Raw genomic sequence first — 17,711 nt, 5'->3', positions numbered from 1 at the left:
GTGAACACATAAAACAACCTTAAATAGATATGAAAAAGAGTTTACATCCACTAATCAATAAGAATCCCCAACTGAGGGTTTTAGCCTTTCATGGCAAGGAAGCTCCTTTTACACTGAAGAAGAGGAATCAAGAGTTATTGCTTGCTTACAAAGGAGTGGGGATGTCTCCTCCACCTCTAGGAATCTCACAAACACTCAAAAATTCACTAATCTCCCTAAAAGATGAAAACTTGGCCTCTTGCTCTACTCTATGGTCTCTGAAATTCACACTCTTCAGGCCTCTGAGTAGTGAACAGTTCTCTCTTCTTTCTTTAATTTTGTGCAAATCAGGCTTAAAAAGGACTTCCTGATCTCGACGTCACGCTTAGCGTCATTCTCGCGCTTAGCATGAGTAAGTGAATTTGAGCTTAGCGCCAATTTCGCGCTAAGCCTGGAAAGCGAAAGATGACTCGCTTAGCAAGCGGATAACGTGCTAAGCTTGTGCTTGTGTAGCAGATGCCTTTCCAGATTCCCCTTTACTTGCTAAGCGTGCTGGTGCTGGGCTTAGCCGTTGATGCGTGCTAAGCGTATTGAGCTCGCTTAGCGCAATGACTCCTTTGGCACTTCTTCAAAATAGCTCCTTTTTTCCTGAAATTAAAGAAAATTTAACATTAATTCCATGTAAAGAGGCTTCTATTGAGTAGAGATCAAAACAAAGCAATTTTATTTACAATCCTACCAAAAAGAACCATAAATTGGGAGATTTATATACATTTTGGAAAACTTTTCTATACAAAAGTTAGTCGTAAACGACGAGTAACATGCAGCATTAAGGAGGTGTACTAGAGTAAGAAAATCAATTATTCCTTGTGATTATATTGTATATTTGCAAGAATCTGACTATAATATTGGAGCTGAAAATGATCCCGAAAGTTTTTATCAAGCCATGAGTTGTAAAGAGTCAAATTTATGGTATGATGTCGTGAAGGATGAGATGAATCCCATGCAAAGTAATAGAGTTTGGAACCTCATAGAGTTGCCTAATGGGGCAAAGGCAATTGGCTGTAAATGGGTCTTTAAGACCAAAAGGGATTCATTAGGCAACATTGAGAGATACAAGGCAAGACTCGTTGCTAAGGGATTTACTCAAAAAGAAGGAATCAACTACATAAAGACCTTTTCTCCTGTATCTAAGAAAGATTCTCTTCGTATTATCTTGGCATTAGTTGATCATTTTGATCTTGAGTTGAAACAAATGGATGTGAAAACAACCTTTCTTAATGGTGATTTAGAGGAGGAGGTTTATATGAAACAACCCGAAGGCTTCTCCTCTAGTAGTGGTGAGCATTTGGTTTGCAAGCTTAATAAATCTATATAAGGTTTAAAACAAGTCTCCCGTCAGTGGTACCTTAAGTTTCATGGGATAATTTCTTCATTTGGTTTTGATGAAAACCCCATGGACCAATGCATATACCACAAGGTCAGTGAGAATAAAATATGTTTTCTTGTTTTATATGTAGATGAATTTTACTTGCCGCCAATGATCGAGGTTTGCTACATGAGGTGAAACAATTTCTCTCTAAGAATTTTGACATGAAGGATATGGGTGATGCATCTTATATCATCGACATTAAGATTCATAGAGATAAACATCAAGGTATTTTAGGTCTATCACAGGAAACCTATATTAACAAAATTTTAGGAAGATTTCGGATGAAAGATTGTTCACCAAGTGTTGCTCCCATTGTGAAGGGTGATAGGTTTAATTTGAACCAATGCCCAAAGGATGACTTTGAGAGAGAACAAATGAAAAACATTCTTTATGCTTCAGTTGTTGAAGCCTCATGTATGCTCAAGTGTGCACAAGGCCTGACATTGCTTTTGCAATTGGAATGTTAGGAAGATATTAGAGTAATCCATGTATTGATCACTAGAAAGCTACAAAGAAAGTGATGAGGTACCTTCAGGGGACCAAAGATTACATGCTTATGTATAGACAAACATACAATCTATATGTGATTAGTTATTCAAACTCAGACTTTGTTGGCTGTGTTGATTCTCCCAAATCAACATTTGGGTACATTTTCATGATGGCTGGTGGAGCTATTTCATGGAGGAGTGTTAAGCAGACTTTGACTGCTACTTCTACCATGTAAGTTGAGTTTAAGAGTTTCATTTTTAGGCTGAAGATATGGATACTATTTCAAGGCCTTTGAGAATTTTCTGTGATAACTCAATTGTTGTCTTTATGGCTAAGAATAACAAAAGTGAAAGTCGAAGTAAGCATATCGACATTACGTACTTAGCCATTAGAGAAAGAGTAAAAGACAAGAAAGTGGTCATTGAGCATATAAGCATTGAGTTGATGATCGTTAATCCTTTGACTAAGGGCATGCCACCGTTTAAATTCAAGGATCATGTAGAAAGAATGAGACTTCGTTCCATTTTATGATTGTATACATACAAGTTAGAGTTGAAACTTTTATATTATGATATTCTCATATTCAGGTGCACATTGACTTATTTGAGAAAAATTATGTTTTGGACCAAGAATAAACATTGGGTTTATTCATTAAGTTTTATTACCACTTTGAGTATACTGGTTGGGAAATTGACCATATTGTAATATACGGATGATATTACTCGCTTTAAGAGGAATTATCACTATGATTCGTATATTCATTTCTTAAGAAGATTGAGCATTTAATTATTTTAATCAATGAGTCAAAATATTTGGACCAAGTGGGAGAATGTAATAATTTGGTCTGTACGTTTTGGAAAATAAAATGTTCCATCAGTTTTGGAATTGAGAAGTCAAATATTGAATGGATACTAATGGGTGGTAATGACTATTAATGAGTGGTAATGACTACTAAATGTATTCTTGATGGTAGAATGTCTATATATAGCACATATATTTGGTCCCTGAGCTCATATCTTCTAATTTCGTCTGATACACGAGAGAGTGAGAGCTTGGAAGAACCAAAACAAGGCAGCTCTTTCATGGCAATGGCCGGAGGTACATTTTGATTTTTGTTTTTCCGCATTTTGTTAATGACTTGTGTTTCATTTTGTAGTTTGTAACATCATAGGTTAAAAAAAATTTAATCAAACATTAGGTAGTTGCTTCATGAGCCATATATACTATATCGTTTTAACCTTCCAGAAAAGCTAATTTGAATGTAGGAAAAAATAATGGAGGGTGGGAAAGCAATTGTTATAATATTTCTTATAATAAAAAAATGTGATTGAAAAAAATAGACATCATTAAAAGTTATTAGTTAGATTATTTGATAAAGATTAATTATCACTCAAAAGAAATATTAACATTTATTGTTGATATTTTTAGTTCAAAATGTATTTACTTTAGTGATTATGTTATGAGTTCCATTTAACATTATTTTTGCACCAATCTGTAACTAATTTGAAAAATAAAAATGAAAATATTATTACTCAAATTAGTTTCAAGTATGACGACATCTAGGGTCGATCATTATCGTAAGTGGTCTATTATGCACTATTATATACAACTGTTAGATATCTGTGAGATATTACTTGTATGCGTTTGAACTTGATATACTTAGAATGCTCAGATGTGAGAGCTGAGACTCAAATTTAGGCATAGCATACCCTACTCTATCTTTTCTTTGATGGATTCAGCAAGGATGATTGTTGTCAATGATTTATTAGACTATCAGGAAAAAAATGTGGGTTGTTAGCGAGTCAGCCACATGTAGTTAGTACTTAGCATGTAAAGAAAACATTTGGAATGATTAATTTCTTGATTGATTTAGCATATTGTCAAGTTTCAACAGGTCTTTTGTTGTATTACTAAATAGGGACCTAAAAAAGAGGATCCTTCTGTGAATTATGGGTTTCATATTTGCAATTATGAACTTGGGATTATATTTACTTTTCAAATCCATTTGAAAAGATACAAACTTTTGGTTCATGTAACCCCTTAAAATAGTGTTTTCCTTTCCACCCCACAATCTCCTTGCCATTGGTCTCTCCACAGTAGTACCACTTCTGTTGGTCTGGGTTTGAACTTGGAAGTTTCCAATTTTGAACCAATAATGGTGGTGACAATGATGAGTTGGCCTCCATGGCCACCTCTCTCATCTAAGAAATTTGAAGTAGTTTTCATAGTGCGCAGGCTTGAAGGGTCAACAAGTATGGAGAAAGCTGAGGAGAAGTCCAAGGTGGTTGAAATTAAGTGGAAGGAACCACTTTGTTAAATTTATGCTAACAGTCTCCAGTGGGAGTTCCTTGTTAAATTTATAATATCCACTTTGTTTCTTATTTTCTACTATTTATTTATTTCAATTATAATAATATTAGTTCCTTTTTTGGTTGTTACACAACTGGCCATGCATTACGCATATATTGAAATTTCTTCATATATATATATTAAATCTTGGGTTGTCATCATTGGTCTTTTAAGCCGTAACAAGACTACAGTGCCTTTCTTAGTTCTGGAGGTGTTTCATAAATTAAGGTTCTTTGACGGCCATTGGCTATAATTGAACTTTATTTGGGTTGGGGACTAGGATACGCTTGGTAGCTGGTAGAATTAGAACATGAAGGAACCATGGTGAAATGCCCCTTTAGGCATTCCTTGCTTGCACATTTGTCAAGCATGATTTCAGGCTTTTGCTTGAAACCAATCCCTACCTCTGAAATGAATCATCGATAAATTACTCCATCCTTAAATTAAAAAAAGTAACAATATAACTCAAAGGAGTAAATATGTACTAATTACATAACGTAACATAACCTTGTAAACACATGATATATTTATTTCTCAATGTGATTCATAAAAGTCATTAAAGGCATTTTCCAACATAAAACTGAAAAATATATCAGAAGTGCTGGAAAGAGAGGGTCACCTTAAAGTATACGAAGTCAGCTTCTTCCCTTTATGATGCAAAGATATAACAGCACTCGTGAGTTTTAGTGTTTGAAATGGCACTTCCCTTCTCTTTTAATAAGGCACGAGTTTTTAAGACATAAAAAACGGGTGGAAGTTTATCTCATATATATATATACACACTTTCAAATACGTAAGAGACAGAGATTGCAGAAAACTGTGACTGACCCTTTAGAATTTTTATTGCCTTATGAACAGGTTTAGTTTGAATAGAAAATAAGTAATACAAATAATTAAACACAAATGAAAACAGCAATAACTAATAATGATAGTAATTTATTAAATATTAATTTTTTCTTTAATTAAACATTTATGTTTTTATGTTAATTTTATATATTGTATAATGATCTTGTCACCTCTTATTATAATTTAAATTTTTTACCGTGCATGTGTATCTATATTTATATTTATAAGATTCATGTCTCTTGTTGTGTCCTTGTTTATTAGGCAAGCTTTTACTTTTGATTTCTTGGGTGTGAAACTTACCAACACATAAGGGAAGTAATTCCCTTATAAATGCACCTGGACATGAGAATATGCCCTTAAGATAGCTGGCAGAGGAGGGGTTAGTCTTGACTCAAGCTGTCACTAGAAAATCTTGCAGAACAAAAAAGGAGAAAGACATCCTTTAGAATGGAAATGTGATTTAATAGAATTTTCTTGGCAGGAACTTTTTCTGATAAGTTATTGATCTATCTATCACCTATTTATGGCCAAATGACTTAAATGAGCTTGTAGAACATGAAGTAATTTGATGGGCCATGAAGCACATGAAATGTTTTTATTCACACATGGATAAAACAAAATGGAGTATCTTGTGCTATTCCGTTTTGGTTTCACCCTTTTAGTGGAACTAAAATATATATCATTTTTAACCTCATGTCCTACTCCTAAATGTTCCATTCCATTTTACCAAATGCTATCAATTGTCACTGTGTTTGGAAAGACAGTTTTTTATTAGTTGCAATTTTGGTTCTGTTATGAAAAAATATTTATCTTTTAGGATTAATAAAACAATTTGTTATGACAATTCTCTCTTAAAAAATTATTCTGGGATCTGATTCTTGTATTCATTCATGAGCTATTATCTTTCTTGCTTTTGTTTTCTTAGAAAAAGTTCTTGTCCTTCAGTTCAGTATTCTTATCTTTCACTATTTGTTTTTAAAAAAATTATTTTACAGTGTTATTACCAATGCAGTTGCATACTCTTGTATGTTTGACTAGCATTTTACAGCATTTCAACCAAGAATTTTATTTATGCTGAAATTTAATTTAATTTAATTTTTGGAGTAAATAACTAAGATCCAATTCCTCATCTTGCTTTTATATAATAGTTTGAATTTTCTTTACTTTCTTTTGTACTGAATTAGGTATCTAAGCAAGGGCCAAAAACCAGAGCTTCTGTAGCTGGTGTTACATCAATAAACTTAGCTGAATACGCTCCTGCAGCTGTAGATAAAGAGACTGAAATTGTAGTTCCTTTGAATGTCCCTGGCACCAATGATATTACTATTCTCTCATTTTTTGTAAGTTCTTTTTTGCTCCTTCCTTTTCTTTTTATGCTTTGAAATTGATTAGAATATTATAATTGAGTTCGATTTGTATGCACTATCAATGTAAGTTATTGTACACTGTCAACCAATAAGAAGTCGTCGCTGGTATAACTTAGTTAATGTAAAAATCAGCAAACTTATCATACATGATGTTTTGTGATTACATGATAGTGTAAAAACCTTTACACCATTAGTGTATGCACTATTTACTCATTATAATTACTTTTAATGATTCTCTTGCCTAACTGGATTAGATGCACAACCTACTTCCCTGATCCAAAAAGAGAAATTATATGGAACTTCATTTGTGTTTCTTTTCATTTGTCTCTTAGTTTACTGAAACTGGAGGCCCTTCAAGAATATTAGGATGCAGTGCAAAGATCAACTATGTGTGTTCCTTCATCACCCTATTCTGTTGTTGCTCTCGCAATAAATAAAGATGAGTTTACCACACTTAAAGCGGGTCTGAGAAGAGTAAAATTCTTTGCTGATTATGTATCAACTGGAAGAGCCAAGAAGGCAAGCTCCAAAGATGAAGGAAGTGATGGTAGGAGCTCCAACAGAAGTGAAGATTTTGAAAATAGGTATACATCGAACGTGGATTCACTGGATAATGATGCTGCAATTAAGTCAGAGGTGAATGAGGAGGATTCTTGTGTGAGACATTCATTGAGTTATGAGACTCTGGCCTCTGGAAACTATGTAGGAGGATCACCATATTCAGGTTCAACTATTAATGGTAAAGATGAGTGCTGGATCTACTATAGTAGCCAAAAGTCTGATTATGGGGGTGCACATGTTGAGAATTATAATACATGTGATCAGGTTGAGCATCAGAATTCAAAACACCGAATCCTTTCTTGGAGGAAAAGGAAACTTCACTTTAGATCTTCCAAGGTGAAAGGGGAGCTACTTCTGAAAAAACACGGAGAAGAGGGTGGACATGATATTGACTATGATCGTAGGTTGCTGAGCTCTTCTGATGATTACACTAGTGGAAAGGTATATATCATATGTACAACTTGTAGTTTTTCTTCCATTTTTACTTCTGTCTTTGTATTTTAGAACAACCTTTAAAGCAATTTAAGTAAATGTTCATGGTTCTTGCAGTGGCATAAAATAGAAAATATCATAACTAGTCCATCATTTGTTCCTGAATTTGAGGAAAACAGTTTCACTGTAGGGAGTTGAGAGCAAAAAGAAGTCATTAGCTGCAATGGACAGATGAAGCTCCATAAATATATATTTTATGAACATGCCTGAATCATAGACAATAGAAATTGCCATTGCACTTAGCAAGTATGCAGTTGGATTTAGATGCATTTGACTACCTTCCACTTGAAAGACTTGGCCACCCAATTTTGTGTTTTCTTTCAAGAAAATGAGAAATTTACTGCCTCTGCTACAAAGTGCAAACTCTTTTTTTCCCCACCTTTTTTAAGGTTCTATCTCCTTTCTATACCACCATGCATAACTGTTTTAACTGTCTTTTTACTCAGATACTAGGGAAAGCATCGGGTGGAGGAGTTATACCAGTTAGTGCAGTTCTTGCAGACAAAGATGTGATGATTTGTATACAACCGGGACAGCATGGAAGGTTTCATTTTATTATAAATTTATAATTTATTTTAGTCTGCTCCTTTTGTTTAGCATTTTCTTGTCTGTAGTTGTCAAACTTCTGGATTATGATGGGCATCTGTTTTCATCCTTAAAGCCCTTTATTTGTCAGATCATGTGAAGACACAGAACTCTCCTTTCTGTTGGAACCTGGAATCTTATAGTATATAGTTTGTTTTAGGCTTAAATGCAATTTTGGTCCCTCTATTTTAAAATAGAGATATTTAGTCCCTCTATTATAAAAAAAATTCACAACTTTAGTCCCCTATTTCAAAATAAAAACATTTGGCCGGCCTATTTTATAAAATTTTTAATTTTAGTCAAATTCTCAATTTTGCCTACGTTTTTATTTTATTTTGATGCAATTGAATCCTAGAACTAACATATTCATTCAAGATATCATCAAAAAATTATTTAATTAATTATAATGTAAGAAATAAATGAAACAAAACGTAAATAAAATTGAAGACTGTACCAAAATTGGTAATTTTTTTAAAAAAAATATGAGGATCAAAATTGTGAATTTCCTAAAATAAAAGGACCAAATGTCTTTATTTTCAAATATTGGGACTAAAATTGCAGATTTTTTAAAACAAGGGGACCAAATGTCTCTTTTAAAATGGAAGGATCAAAATTGCGGATTGAGCAAAATAGGGGGACCAAAACTGCATTTAAGCCTTTGTTTTATTTTGGGTAAGGGATGTTACTTCTGTTCAAGTTGATAGGATCATGGGACAAAATTAGACTACTCCATTTGCAAAAGCTATCTGTGAACAGAACCATTTATATTTCCAAAAGAGAAACAATTGACTGAGATGAGAATATTTACTGCACCGTAAATTCCCATAAGTGATTCTTTGGAGTTTGTAGCTGATGATACTTACAAACACTGGCTTGGTCATTCATATTGTACTTATGTGTGCTCATAAGTTCTAATGGTAGGAAGTATCTGAAAATAAAGATAAATATTATTAGAATATTGGGATTATTATTGTGGTAGGATTCTTATATGTTCCTACCTGCTGATAAAAAAAATGTTTCATTGCAAAGTCATTATGGATGTAAGCACCTACGTTCAGGACAGGAACTGTAGCATCACCAGCACATTAAATAGTTAGCTATTTTTATTTCAATACACTTAAAGAAAATATTTGATCCTTCAAGGATGGTAAAATCATTTCCTATTTGATGGAAGGTCTCCAGGCTGACGAACCTATTCAAGAGCCCTCAGTTTTCTTATTAAACTGAATTCTTCGTTTAAGAACTTTCAATTGCTATTTTTTTTTATAAAAAAATTCCATCCTTTGTGTACTCTGGAAATTTTGCTTTTTGTTTTGCATTCATTTCTTGTTTATGTAATTAGCCAATAATTTCATTTAGTACAATACAATTCAATGTTATTAAAGTATGAAAGCTAAGACTAATAATGTTGAAGCTTTCTTCTTCTCTGTTATTGTTCACAGTACCTTCGGTGGAAATCCACTGGCCAGTGCAGTTGCAATTGCCTCACTAGAAGTGATAAAAAATGAGAGACTCGTTGAGAGGTATCAAATGCATTGCCAAATCTTATATTGCCAATACATACTTATTATAATGCATACTTGAATAGTTCAATCCAAGTCTTGACAAGTATATTTTATTCAATTCATCAAGCATCATCAGCATCTGAAATAAAAGCTTCAAAACTAAGGCCTGGGTTCTGGGAGTTAATAACTGTATTAAATATAATGTTATTCTTATATTGGGATAAATTTGTTTATTGATGATTGAGAATTTGTCTCCATGCTTCTTGTGTTTTTCAGAGAATTTTACAAATAAATCTCAGTAGCTTAGATCAAATCCTGTTGTGTATTTTTTTTTTGGTGGGGTCATGAAATCCTATCATGTCTAAAATATCGTTTTAGGATGTTTTGTGTTAAGGACTTCTATTCATCATATATCTTAAATATTTGCACTTCCAATAGTACCTATTTTTATTTCAGATCCTATTCCTCACCCTTCCCGAAAAAGTAACCACAACTCTTTAGACCTGGCTTAATATTTGTATTTTCAGTCTGTGTATTGTCTAATTTTGCCCCATTTACTAGTTTCAGACCATGTTTACAAAGCTTCACGAGAACATGGTATTATAATTTTATTTTGAATCACATGAGTTACAACTGTGTCTGCGTGCAAAAAAGATTGAATGTTCCTTGAAGATACTAAATAATACAAGTTTTGGAGATCCTGAGGTACTTATTTGCTAACAAAATTTAAATGTAGGGAATTAATAATTCTTTCTAAGCCCTTTAACTTTCTACTCAGTCCCCCCTCCTCCCTTCAGAACTTGAGTTACAAAGCTTATGTTCATCAATTTATGTTCTAAAATTTTTTATTTGGCTTTTTACTAGTATTGAGTGTTTTTCCAGCTGTGTTGACTTGAATCCATTCAAACTTTAAATTTCCAAGTTTCAGTAAATGCTTTATTAATTTGGTTCATTTATTTTTTGAGTTAATATTATTCCAATTTTTATTTTCATGCAACTTAAATTTCAATACATGTATAATAATTGATATATCATGAATTTCAAACGATATGTGAATAAGACTTCTGCTATTTGCCTGCAACACTATCTGTTATATGATATACTGGGTTATTGGTTTGTCATTTTGCGTGATATGCCATTGATAACACTTGTATTGCTGGAACCTGTCTTCTTTTGGCATCTCTAGATCAAAGAGATCCCATTGTCTGTCTAGTCTGATTGTGAGGTCCTGTTGTGGTGTTGCTGGCCTTCTTTCTATGTTATGCTGCTTCTGTTCTTTTCACAACTGAAATGCACGACACTTTTACCTTGTTTTGCATGGCTCCTTGTCTGGTTGGATTGCCCTCTGAAATTTTTTATGTGAGTGAACTATTATTGATCATAAAAAGAAATGACATCAATGATCTATGGCTTTAGTAGTAACATTAAGATTTATGTCTTTAGTAGTAACAGTTACTTATCAATCTGAGGCTTTTGATTGCTTTTTGGGTTTGTCAGGCCGATAAGCTTATGTCCCCAGAGTTTCAACCTTCTATAGAGCAGCTGATTCATTTTCTTCCTACAACTCGTCAAATCTTGATGTTTTCAGCAACATTTCCTGTTACTGTAAAGGATTTCAAGGATAGGTATCTTCAAAATTTATAGTGGAAATATGAAGAGCTTGACTTGTTGCCTTTGCTTGTATAAAAGTAAAATAGAAATATATTCTTATTTCCTCATTGGTAGTATTTAAGTATGACTACTGGTTATTCTTTTCATGGAACAGAAATTTTTTGAAGCCCGTTGAAGGCATGGGATTTGAGGATCTCTCTAAATATGGGTCATAACACATATTGGAAGATTATTTTAGTGATTATGTGGGGAATTCAGAATTATCCAAAAACCATATTTAAATGTCAAACCAGACACTGCATTCAAAGACGGTTATTCCATAATAACCGTCTTTGAATGTCGAATCAGACACTGCATTCAAAGACGATTATTTCATAATAACCGTCTTTGATGTAATAACCGTCTTTGAATGTTGAAGCAGACACTGCATTCAAAGACGGTTATTACGTAATAACCGTCTTTGAATTGTTCTAACTTTCAAAAACGGTTATTATAATAATCATCGTAAAAATCAGTTGCGTTACAACAACGATTTACAACCGTTGTTAAAAGCACTTAATAACCGTCGTAAAAAGCCATTTTTCTAATAGTGACTATTATATACAACTGTTAGATTAATCTAAGGCCTACAATATTTTTATACGCCTCCCACATAAGATATTTTCCTTCTTAACTTTCCCTCCTATTAGTGAATCAATTCAACACCTCTCTCAACAACTCTAGTGACATAAGATCTTTTTCCTCTTAATTTTCCCTCCTCTTTGTCAATGCATTCACCACCTCTCTCAACAACTCTGGTGACACCTCTCGGGAATGCTTGCACCCCTTCCGACGACACCTCTAAGGACCACTTCCATCACCATCATTCCCATAAAACTCACATCATCCTCGAATAATTTTTGTCAAGACACATGTAAATCAAAATTCATTAATATGTTACCCTTAATCAAAACAATAATTAACACAATAAAGAAAGGAAAAAGAGTTTCATTTTAGGATCTCAAAAGAAGAGCAAAAACCCATTCTTAGAATCGTTATCACATAACAAAATCCTCACTTTGCTTCTCCTCCCTGACGATACCGTTGCTGCCGTCGTTGGTTTCCCTCCGCGCTGTCGTAAGTCACCGAGGAAGGATCTGCAGCAAGATCATCAACTTCGTCATTAACCTGGAAGTCAAATACAACGTCATGCATACATGGAAGTTCAGGTCGTGCTCCATGAACAGCGCCTCCGCCAGCATCAACGCACTTATAATTTTGGTAATTTTGTAATATTCTCTAATTATCACTTTATTATTCTTTATGTGCATTTATGATTTTAGCAACGACGGGTCAGTTTGTTTAAATTTTTTTTAAAAAAAGTTTTAAATAAGTGTTTTTTTTAAGTATCATTTTAATAAACAAATAGAATTTGTTTCTTAAAATAAATGAAAAATATTTTTTAAAACAAAAATAATTTAGAGAAACACATTGTTTATTCAAATAAATAAAAATATTTTTTAAAACAAATAATTTAGACAACCACATCATAAATTCATAAAATTATTCATTTTGTTAAAAAAATCACTTATTTTTTTAAAAAAAAAAACTTAAACAAACTATCTTCAAAATTAACCTTCCGTTGTGGATTGTTTATGTTTTACGTTTTTTCTTTATAACATTGACTTGGACGTCAGGAGATCCTAAAATTGTTGCTTCCAAAATCAAATTCCCTTTTTCTAAAAGAGGAAAATCACTCTAACGCTCACTCAAGATTTCATGCTAACTTAATTAAGGATATTTTACATTAAAAAATGCTTAACAAGATAAGTTATTTTTTATAATTGAACTTTCCCGTCAGTAAAAAAAAAATTGAACTATTCCAGACAAGATATTTATACCCAATTACATGTAATTATGTAAATATTATCTCAATTGAATAAAACAAGATTAAATTGCGTAACATTAAATAAATATAATAACTTGTGTATATCTTTGATTTCGTAGCATCGTAATTATATCTTAAGCTCTCCCCTGATACCCACCATGATACCCCAAGGTTTTGTTTCCTCACAAGCTTGGTCCTTCGGATAGGCTGTGAGAATAATTTTCATTTGAGACTTGGTCATATTTAAAACTCATCATCCCTCCATAAGAGTATATACTCTCGAACCGAACTCAGATCCTCCCCCAACAAACTCAGCATATGTAGACAATTAAGCTACACTCATTGGGTATAACTTGTGTATATCTACAACACACTTTTTTTACTGCATACACACCTAAATATTATCAATAAAATAATATTAAATTTAGTTATATTTTTTAAAAAATTTAAATGAGTTCCTTTATTATATTTCATAAAATAATAGATATGTTTAGACAAATTCATTTCTTACTAAAGCATTTTAAACAAAATTCACATCAAAAGCATTAACTATAAGCTTTTCTTAAAGCTACTTATTTAACATTATATGAAATAGCTCCTACAAAACAAAGAAAACTTGCTATATTGAATATTAGATTCAAACAACAATTATCGTAAAAAAAAAAAATCAAACAATTATGCATAAATAACCACTAATACAAAAATAGTTGACAACTTTAGAAAGCAAATCCAGACTGGTAGGCTCAGATCTCAAACCGTTTTCACCCCAAGCAAGCAGCATCAGTACATAAGATTTTTAAATCAACATGAGCATATTAATAAACAAAAGAAAATGTTATACTCACACCAAGTCATTCAAATGGCCACCCAGAATACCCAGCATGATGATGATGGCTATTCTCAGGGATAGTTGGTGTTGGTGTGCTGCTTCCTGTTGCTTCATCATTACTGCTAGAATGAGAAGAACGAAAAGGCCACAAAAAGGAAAATGGATTTCTCCTTCCATGGCTCTCCCTACCACTACTACTTACCCTTGCACTTCTACTTCTACCATTGGCGCCACCGTTACTACTACTCAATCCTTGTGGCGGCAGTTCTTGGCGGCAAACGGGGCAGGAGTTATGCTGCACCAACCATGGAACAATACAATCTGAGTGATATAAATGGTTGCATGGCATTTGTCTTGCTTTGGATCCCAGTTCAAATTTATCTTTGCACACCGGACAATGCGAATCTGATCGAAGATGCCTCTGCACGATCTTGATGGTAGGCATTGCATCGATCGAGGACCTTGATGCCGGCAGGGGACCTTGCCTGTTGTTAGCTGAAAGCTGTTCAAACAGTTCTTCTAGTCCAGGACCGATAAAATAATCGCCTGTGTTACCCTGTGTCAGACCGATTCCTGGAGCCCCATTAAATAGAGCTTCAAAGCCACCATGTCTGGACAATCTAAAAGGTATGTGGCCACCAAAGATCAACAGAGGAGCAAAACTTGCACTGTGTTCAGGATTTGAATCTGTTCGCACCCTGATGTCATGGCTTCGCCCCCTATCTGCCATTTGATGCCTCATAAAGGCAGAGAATGTTTCCATTAGTCCAAGCCTTTGATCTCGTTCTTCATTGTTGTCCATTCCAAAGAGGTCAAAAGGATTAACATGGACAATATCATTAAGTTCATGAACAAATCCCAAATTACAGCTAGGACAAACCACATCTCGCCGCCCCAGCCGAACTGGCCTCCTGCAACTATAACACCAATGAGTGTTCCTACTGTTTGACATCCTCTTGTTTACGTCCTTGGTGGTCTCAAACAACTAATCACAAGGCTCCTTCTCCACACCACACTATCTTTAACTGTCACAACAGCATGATGACTTATATACTGCAAAAGAAATTTGATAACAGTCAAGGAACATTGGATATCACTCAGATTTAGATATTAAACACCACCATCACCACCACCAACAAAAGCCTTATCCTACTACATAAGATCGGTCACATGGATCACACAACACCATTTGGCTTGGTTAAATTTAGAGATTAAACACCAATTGAACTAAATGCTATGCTGCTCTGCACACCAAATACTATTCAAATTGTCAGTATGAAGAATTAATCACTTACAAGCATCAATACTTATATAAGAGGCATCTATAAAATTTATCACTGATTTGTAACTCTTAAGCAAACATTCTAAAATGCCAGGGGATTCACATAAGAGAACAAAAAAAAGTATATATTGATTCACACATTTCACCTAAAACCTTCCATGTTGTTTATTTCCATGGTAATAAGTAATCATCAATCTTCCACTTAAGATTCCCAAAATTTAAGAAGACTTACACACTACTATGCTTCCTGTCTCAGTCCCACAATAAAGTTATTCATTTTGACTTACAATCTAAGAAGCAAAGACGACGGACACAGCACAAGCAGAAACAACTCCATTATCAGATTCAAAAGTAATAAAAAAATTGGCATCTTAATTATGCATAGTTATTAAATTAGATGCAATCTAAGATCAAAAGGAATACATACCATTTCTGTTAAAAACTAAAACATCACATAATAAGATGATTTTAATTGTAAGAAAAAACATTACTGAAAAATCAGTGATTTATGTAAAGTTACATGCAAAGTCATGAGAATGCGTTGTTGTTAATAAGAAACAATTCTGGAAAGTTCCCCAGATTCGATTGTTTTTCCCCACTTGCCAAGATTTTAAATGTGTCTATTTAATTATTTTACACTCTTAAGAATAATTATAAAAAAAAATTACGGATTTAGGTTGAGGGGATAATCTTGTTTTGCTATCTTCAAATGTTGGAAGAAAAAAAAAACTTAAAAACAAGTGAAGAAAGTAATAGATCTTTAGCATCTTCTCGAGAAATGGAGGAATCAAGTGTGAACGCACCAGTTTCTGGAAGCTTCTTCCAAACCCATCATCCCTCCGAATCCCAGAATAGCTAATTAATGAGAATAAAAAGACAAATAAAATAAAGATGCGGCTTTTGGGGGAAAAAACAGCGTACCACACTGGAATATGTGGATCGAAAAGGACGTGTTGCTTAGAGCGACGCAAAGGGCAATGGTGAATGGTGAGTGAGTGAGACTGAGAGTGAAGATGGAAGAGAAAAGTGAGGGCAAGCTCTCCGACCCTAACCACTGGATGATGGCATGAGGCAGGGAAAGACGATTATTGACGAGGAACCGACATCCAGCTTAGCTGGCACCGCATGCTTCATTTCCTCTACAGTTCTACTTCCTCTCCATAGTGTGATTGGGTTCTATATGTTATTTTTAAAATATTAAAAAATTGAGTAAATTATACGTTTGAAGGAGGTATCTTTTTACGAGACAATCATCGATAAAATCATAATGGGCAACAAAGTTGTCCAAAGCTCTCCCTCTAACCTTTAATTAATTTGAAAGTTAAAATAACCTTACGTTAGTTTATTCATACATTTTATAATTCAATAGATTATATTAATTATACATTAGATATATGAAAGGATAAAATTTATATTCTCCTATGAGAGTTGGAGTTTAACTTGAATAATCAATATGATAAATGCATGCATGCCTATTATCGAAATGAAATTCTAATTCTATTTGGAGAAAACATTAGCAAACGTACTTAAGTAACTGTATCTAAGTATTTTTCTACGTAAAATTACACAAACTCTTATTGCTTTTATCTACTCTTACACTAATCTCCTTATTTTTAAAAGTATATATTAATACATTTATAAATTATATCAACCCACTCACTTGTTTGAAAAACATTATATTCTACTCTTTATAATGAATAAAGATGGGTATGTAGGTCAATGATTGTGGACGTCCCATTAAGTGTAACATCTCAATTTTTCATGTGTCTATGATAGATAGTGTTATTGTTTTGTCGTGTGACTGGAAAGTGTTTTTAGACTGTTGAAATGATAAAAAATGAGATGTTACCATAGGATACCTAGACATGGTTAAACTCTTAAGTTTTTAAGCTAAAGTCTAGAAAGAATAAAGATAATTCAGAGAAAATTTTCTAGTCAAATAATGGTCAACTTACTAATGACCTAGATGATAATAATTGGGTTTTGGTTTAGAAATAGAAATTAGAAGCTTGAAAGAAAATTAGTAATTAATGTAAGTAAAGTTAGAAATTAAGTGGGAATAAAGGTTGATTAAAGGTGATCTAGATTCCATAGAATTAGAAAAAGAGTAATTGAGTCATAAGAAAGTGGAGGGCATTTTCATAAATGACTATATAACTAGTTTAAAAATAAAATTTTATTTTAACTAGTTGGTGACTAATTAAAGTGTCTAATTATATGATATAGAATAATTAAAATAAGTTAAAGTTGTAACACTCTAAAAATTACAACTTAGACTGACAAAGAAAACTCTATGTTGTGTCGTTTGTGCATGTATGAATTTAATCTCAGTAGATATATGTTCTTAATCATAAAATTTCGTGTTATGTATGTGTGTGTGTGTGTGCGTGCTATTGATTTATTAAAGCTTGACAAAGAAATAAAAATTATCTAAGCTAGATTTCCGTCTGCGCAAGAGTTGCAATTTGCATTGAGTCATAGTGTAATTTGTCTCTGTGTGAGTGAACTCTATGCAAG

The 17,711-nt window shown here is 33.2% G+C and overlaps 2 protein-coding genes across 8 annotated transcripts; one reads left to right on the top strand and one right to left on the bottom strand.

Annotated features, from left to right (window-relative positions):
* Positions 1 to 4,055: 4,055 nt before the first annotated feature.
* LOC114371499 lies at positions 4,056 to 7,653 on the top strand. The gene is made up of 4 exons (XM_028328916.1): positions 4,056 to 4,181; positions 6,280 to 6,435; positions 6,829 to 7,464; positions 7,573 to 7,653. The coding sequence occupies exons 1-4, from the start codon at positions 4,056 to 4,058 to the stop codon at positions 7,651 to 7,653; spliced, it is 999 nt and encodes a 332-aa protein (XP_028184717.1).
* Positions 7,654 to 12,220: 4,567 nt separating this feature from the next.
* Positions 12,221 to 16,364, bottom strand: LOC114372514 (probable E3 ubiquitin-protein ligase RHC1A). 7 transcript variants are annotated; one of them, XM_028330104.1, is made up of 3 exons: positions 15,998 to 16,109; positions 13,929 to 14,965; positions 12,221 to 12,352 (listed from the first exon to the last, which is right to left on the bottom strand). In XM_028330104.1, exon 2 carries the CDS (start codon positions 14,862 to 14,864, stop codon positions 13,935 to 13,937), a length of 930 nt encoding a protein of 309 aa, XP_028185905.1. In that variant the 5' UTR covers positions 14,865 to 14,965; positions 15,998 to 16,109; the 3' UTR covers positions 12,221 to 12,352; positions 13,929 to 13,934. The 7 variants fall into 7 exon arrangements, with proteins under 7 accessions (XP_028185905.1, XP_028185906.1, XP_028185904.1 ...); XM_028330105.1 differs by lacking the exon at positions 12,221 to 12,352 and adding an exon at positions 13,448 to 13,465; XM_028330103.1 differs by lacking the exons at positions 12,221 to 12,352; positions 15,998 to 16,109 and adding an exon at positions 16,116 to 16,364 and having other exon boundaries at positions 13,683 to 14,965.
* Between the last annotated feature and the right edge of the window lie 1,347 nt (positions 16,365 to 17,711).

This window comes from Glycine soja, chromosome 10, assembly GCF_004193775.1.
Source record: "Glycine soja cultivar W05 chromosome 10, ASM419377v2, whole genome shotgun sequence".
Taxonomy (NCBI): Eukaryota; Viridiplantae; Streptophyta; class Magnoliopsida; order Fabales; family Fabaceae; genus Glycine; species Glycine soja.
Note: the sequence above shows the minus strand (reverse complement) of the source record. Positions and strands in the feature narration are given on the sequence as shown.

Bases quoted from the DNA above. Each gene is read 5' to 3' on its own strand.
- LOC114371499 (XM_028328916.1), top strand. From the start codon at position 4,056: ATGGTGGTGACAATGATGAGTTGGCCTCCATGGCCACCTCTCTCATCT. The intron at 4,182-6,279 runs GTGGTTGAAATT...GTACTGAATTAG, and splicing joins AAGCTGAGGAGAAGTCCAAG to GTATCTAAGCAAGGGCCAAA. The intron at 7,465-7,572 runs GTATATATCATA...TGGTTCTTGCAG, and splicing joins ATGATTACACTAGTGGAAAG to TGGCATAAAATAGAAAATAT.
- LOC114372514 (XM_028330103.1), bottom strand. From the start codon at position 14,864: ATGTCAAACAGTAGGAACACTCATTGGTGTTATAGTTGCAGGAGGCCA.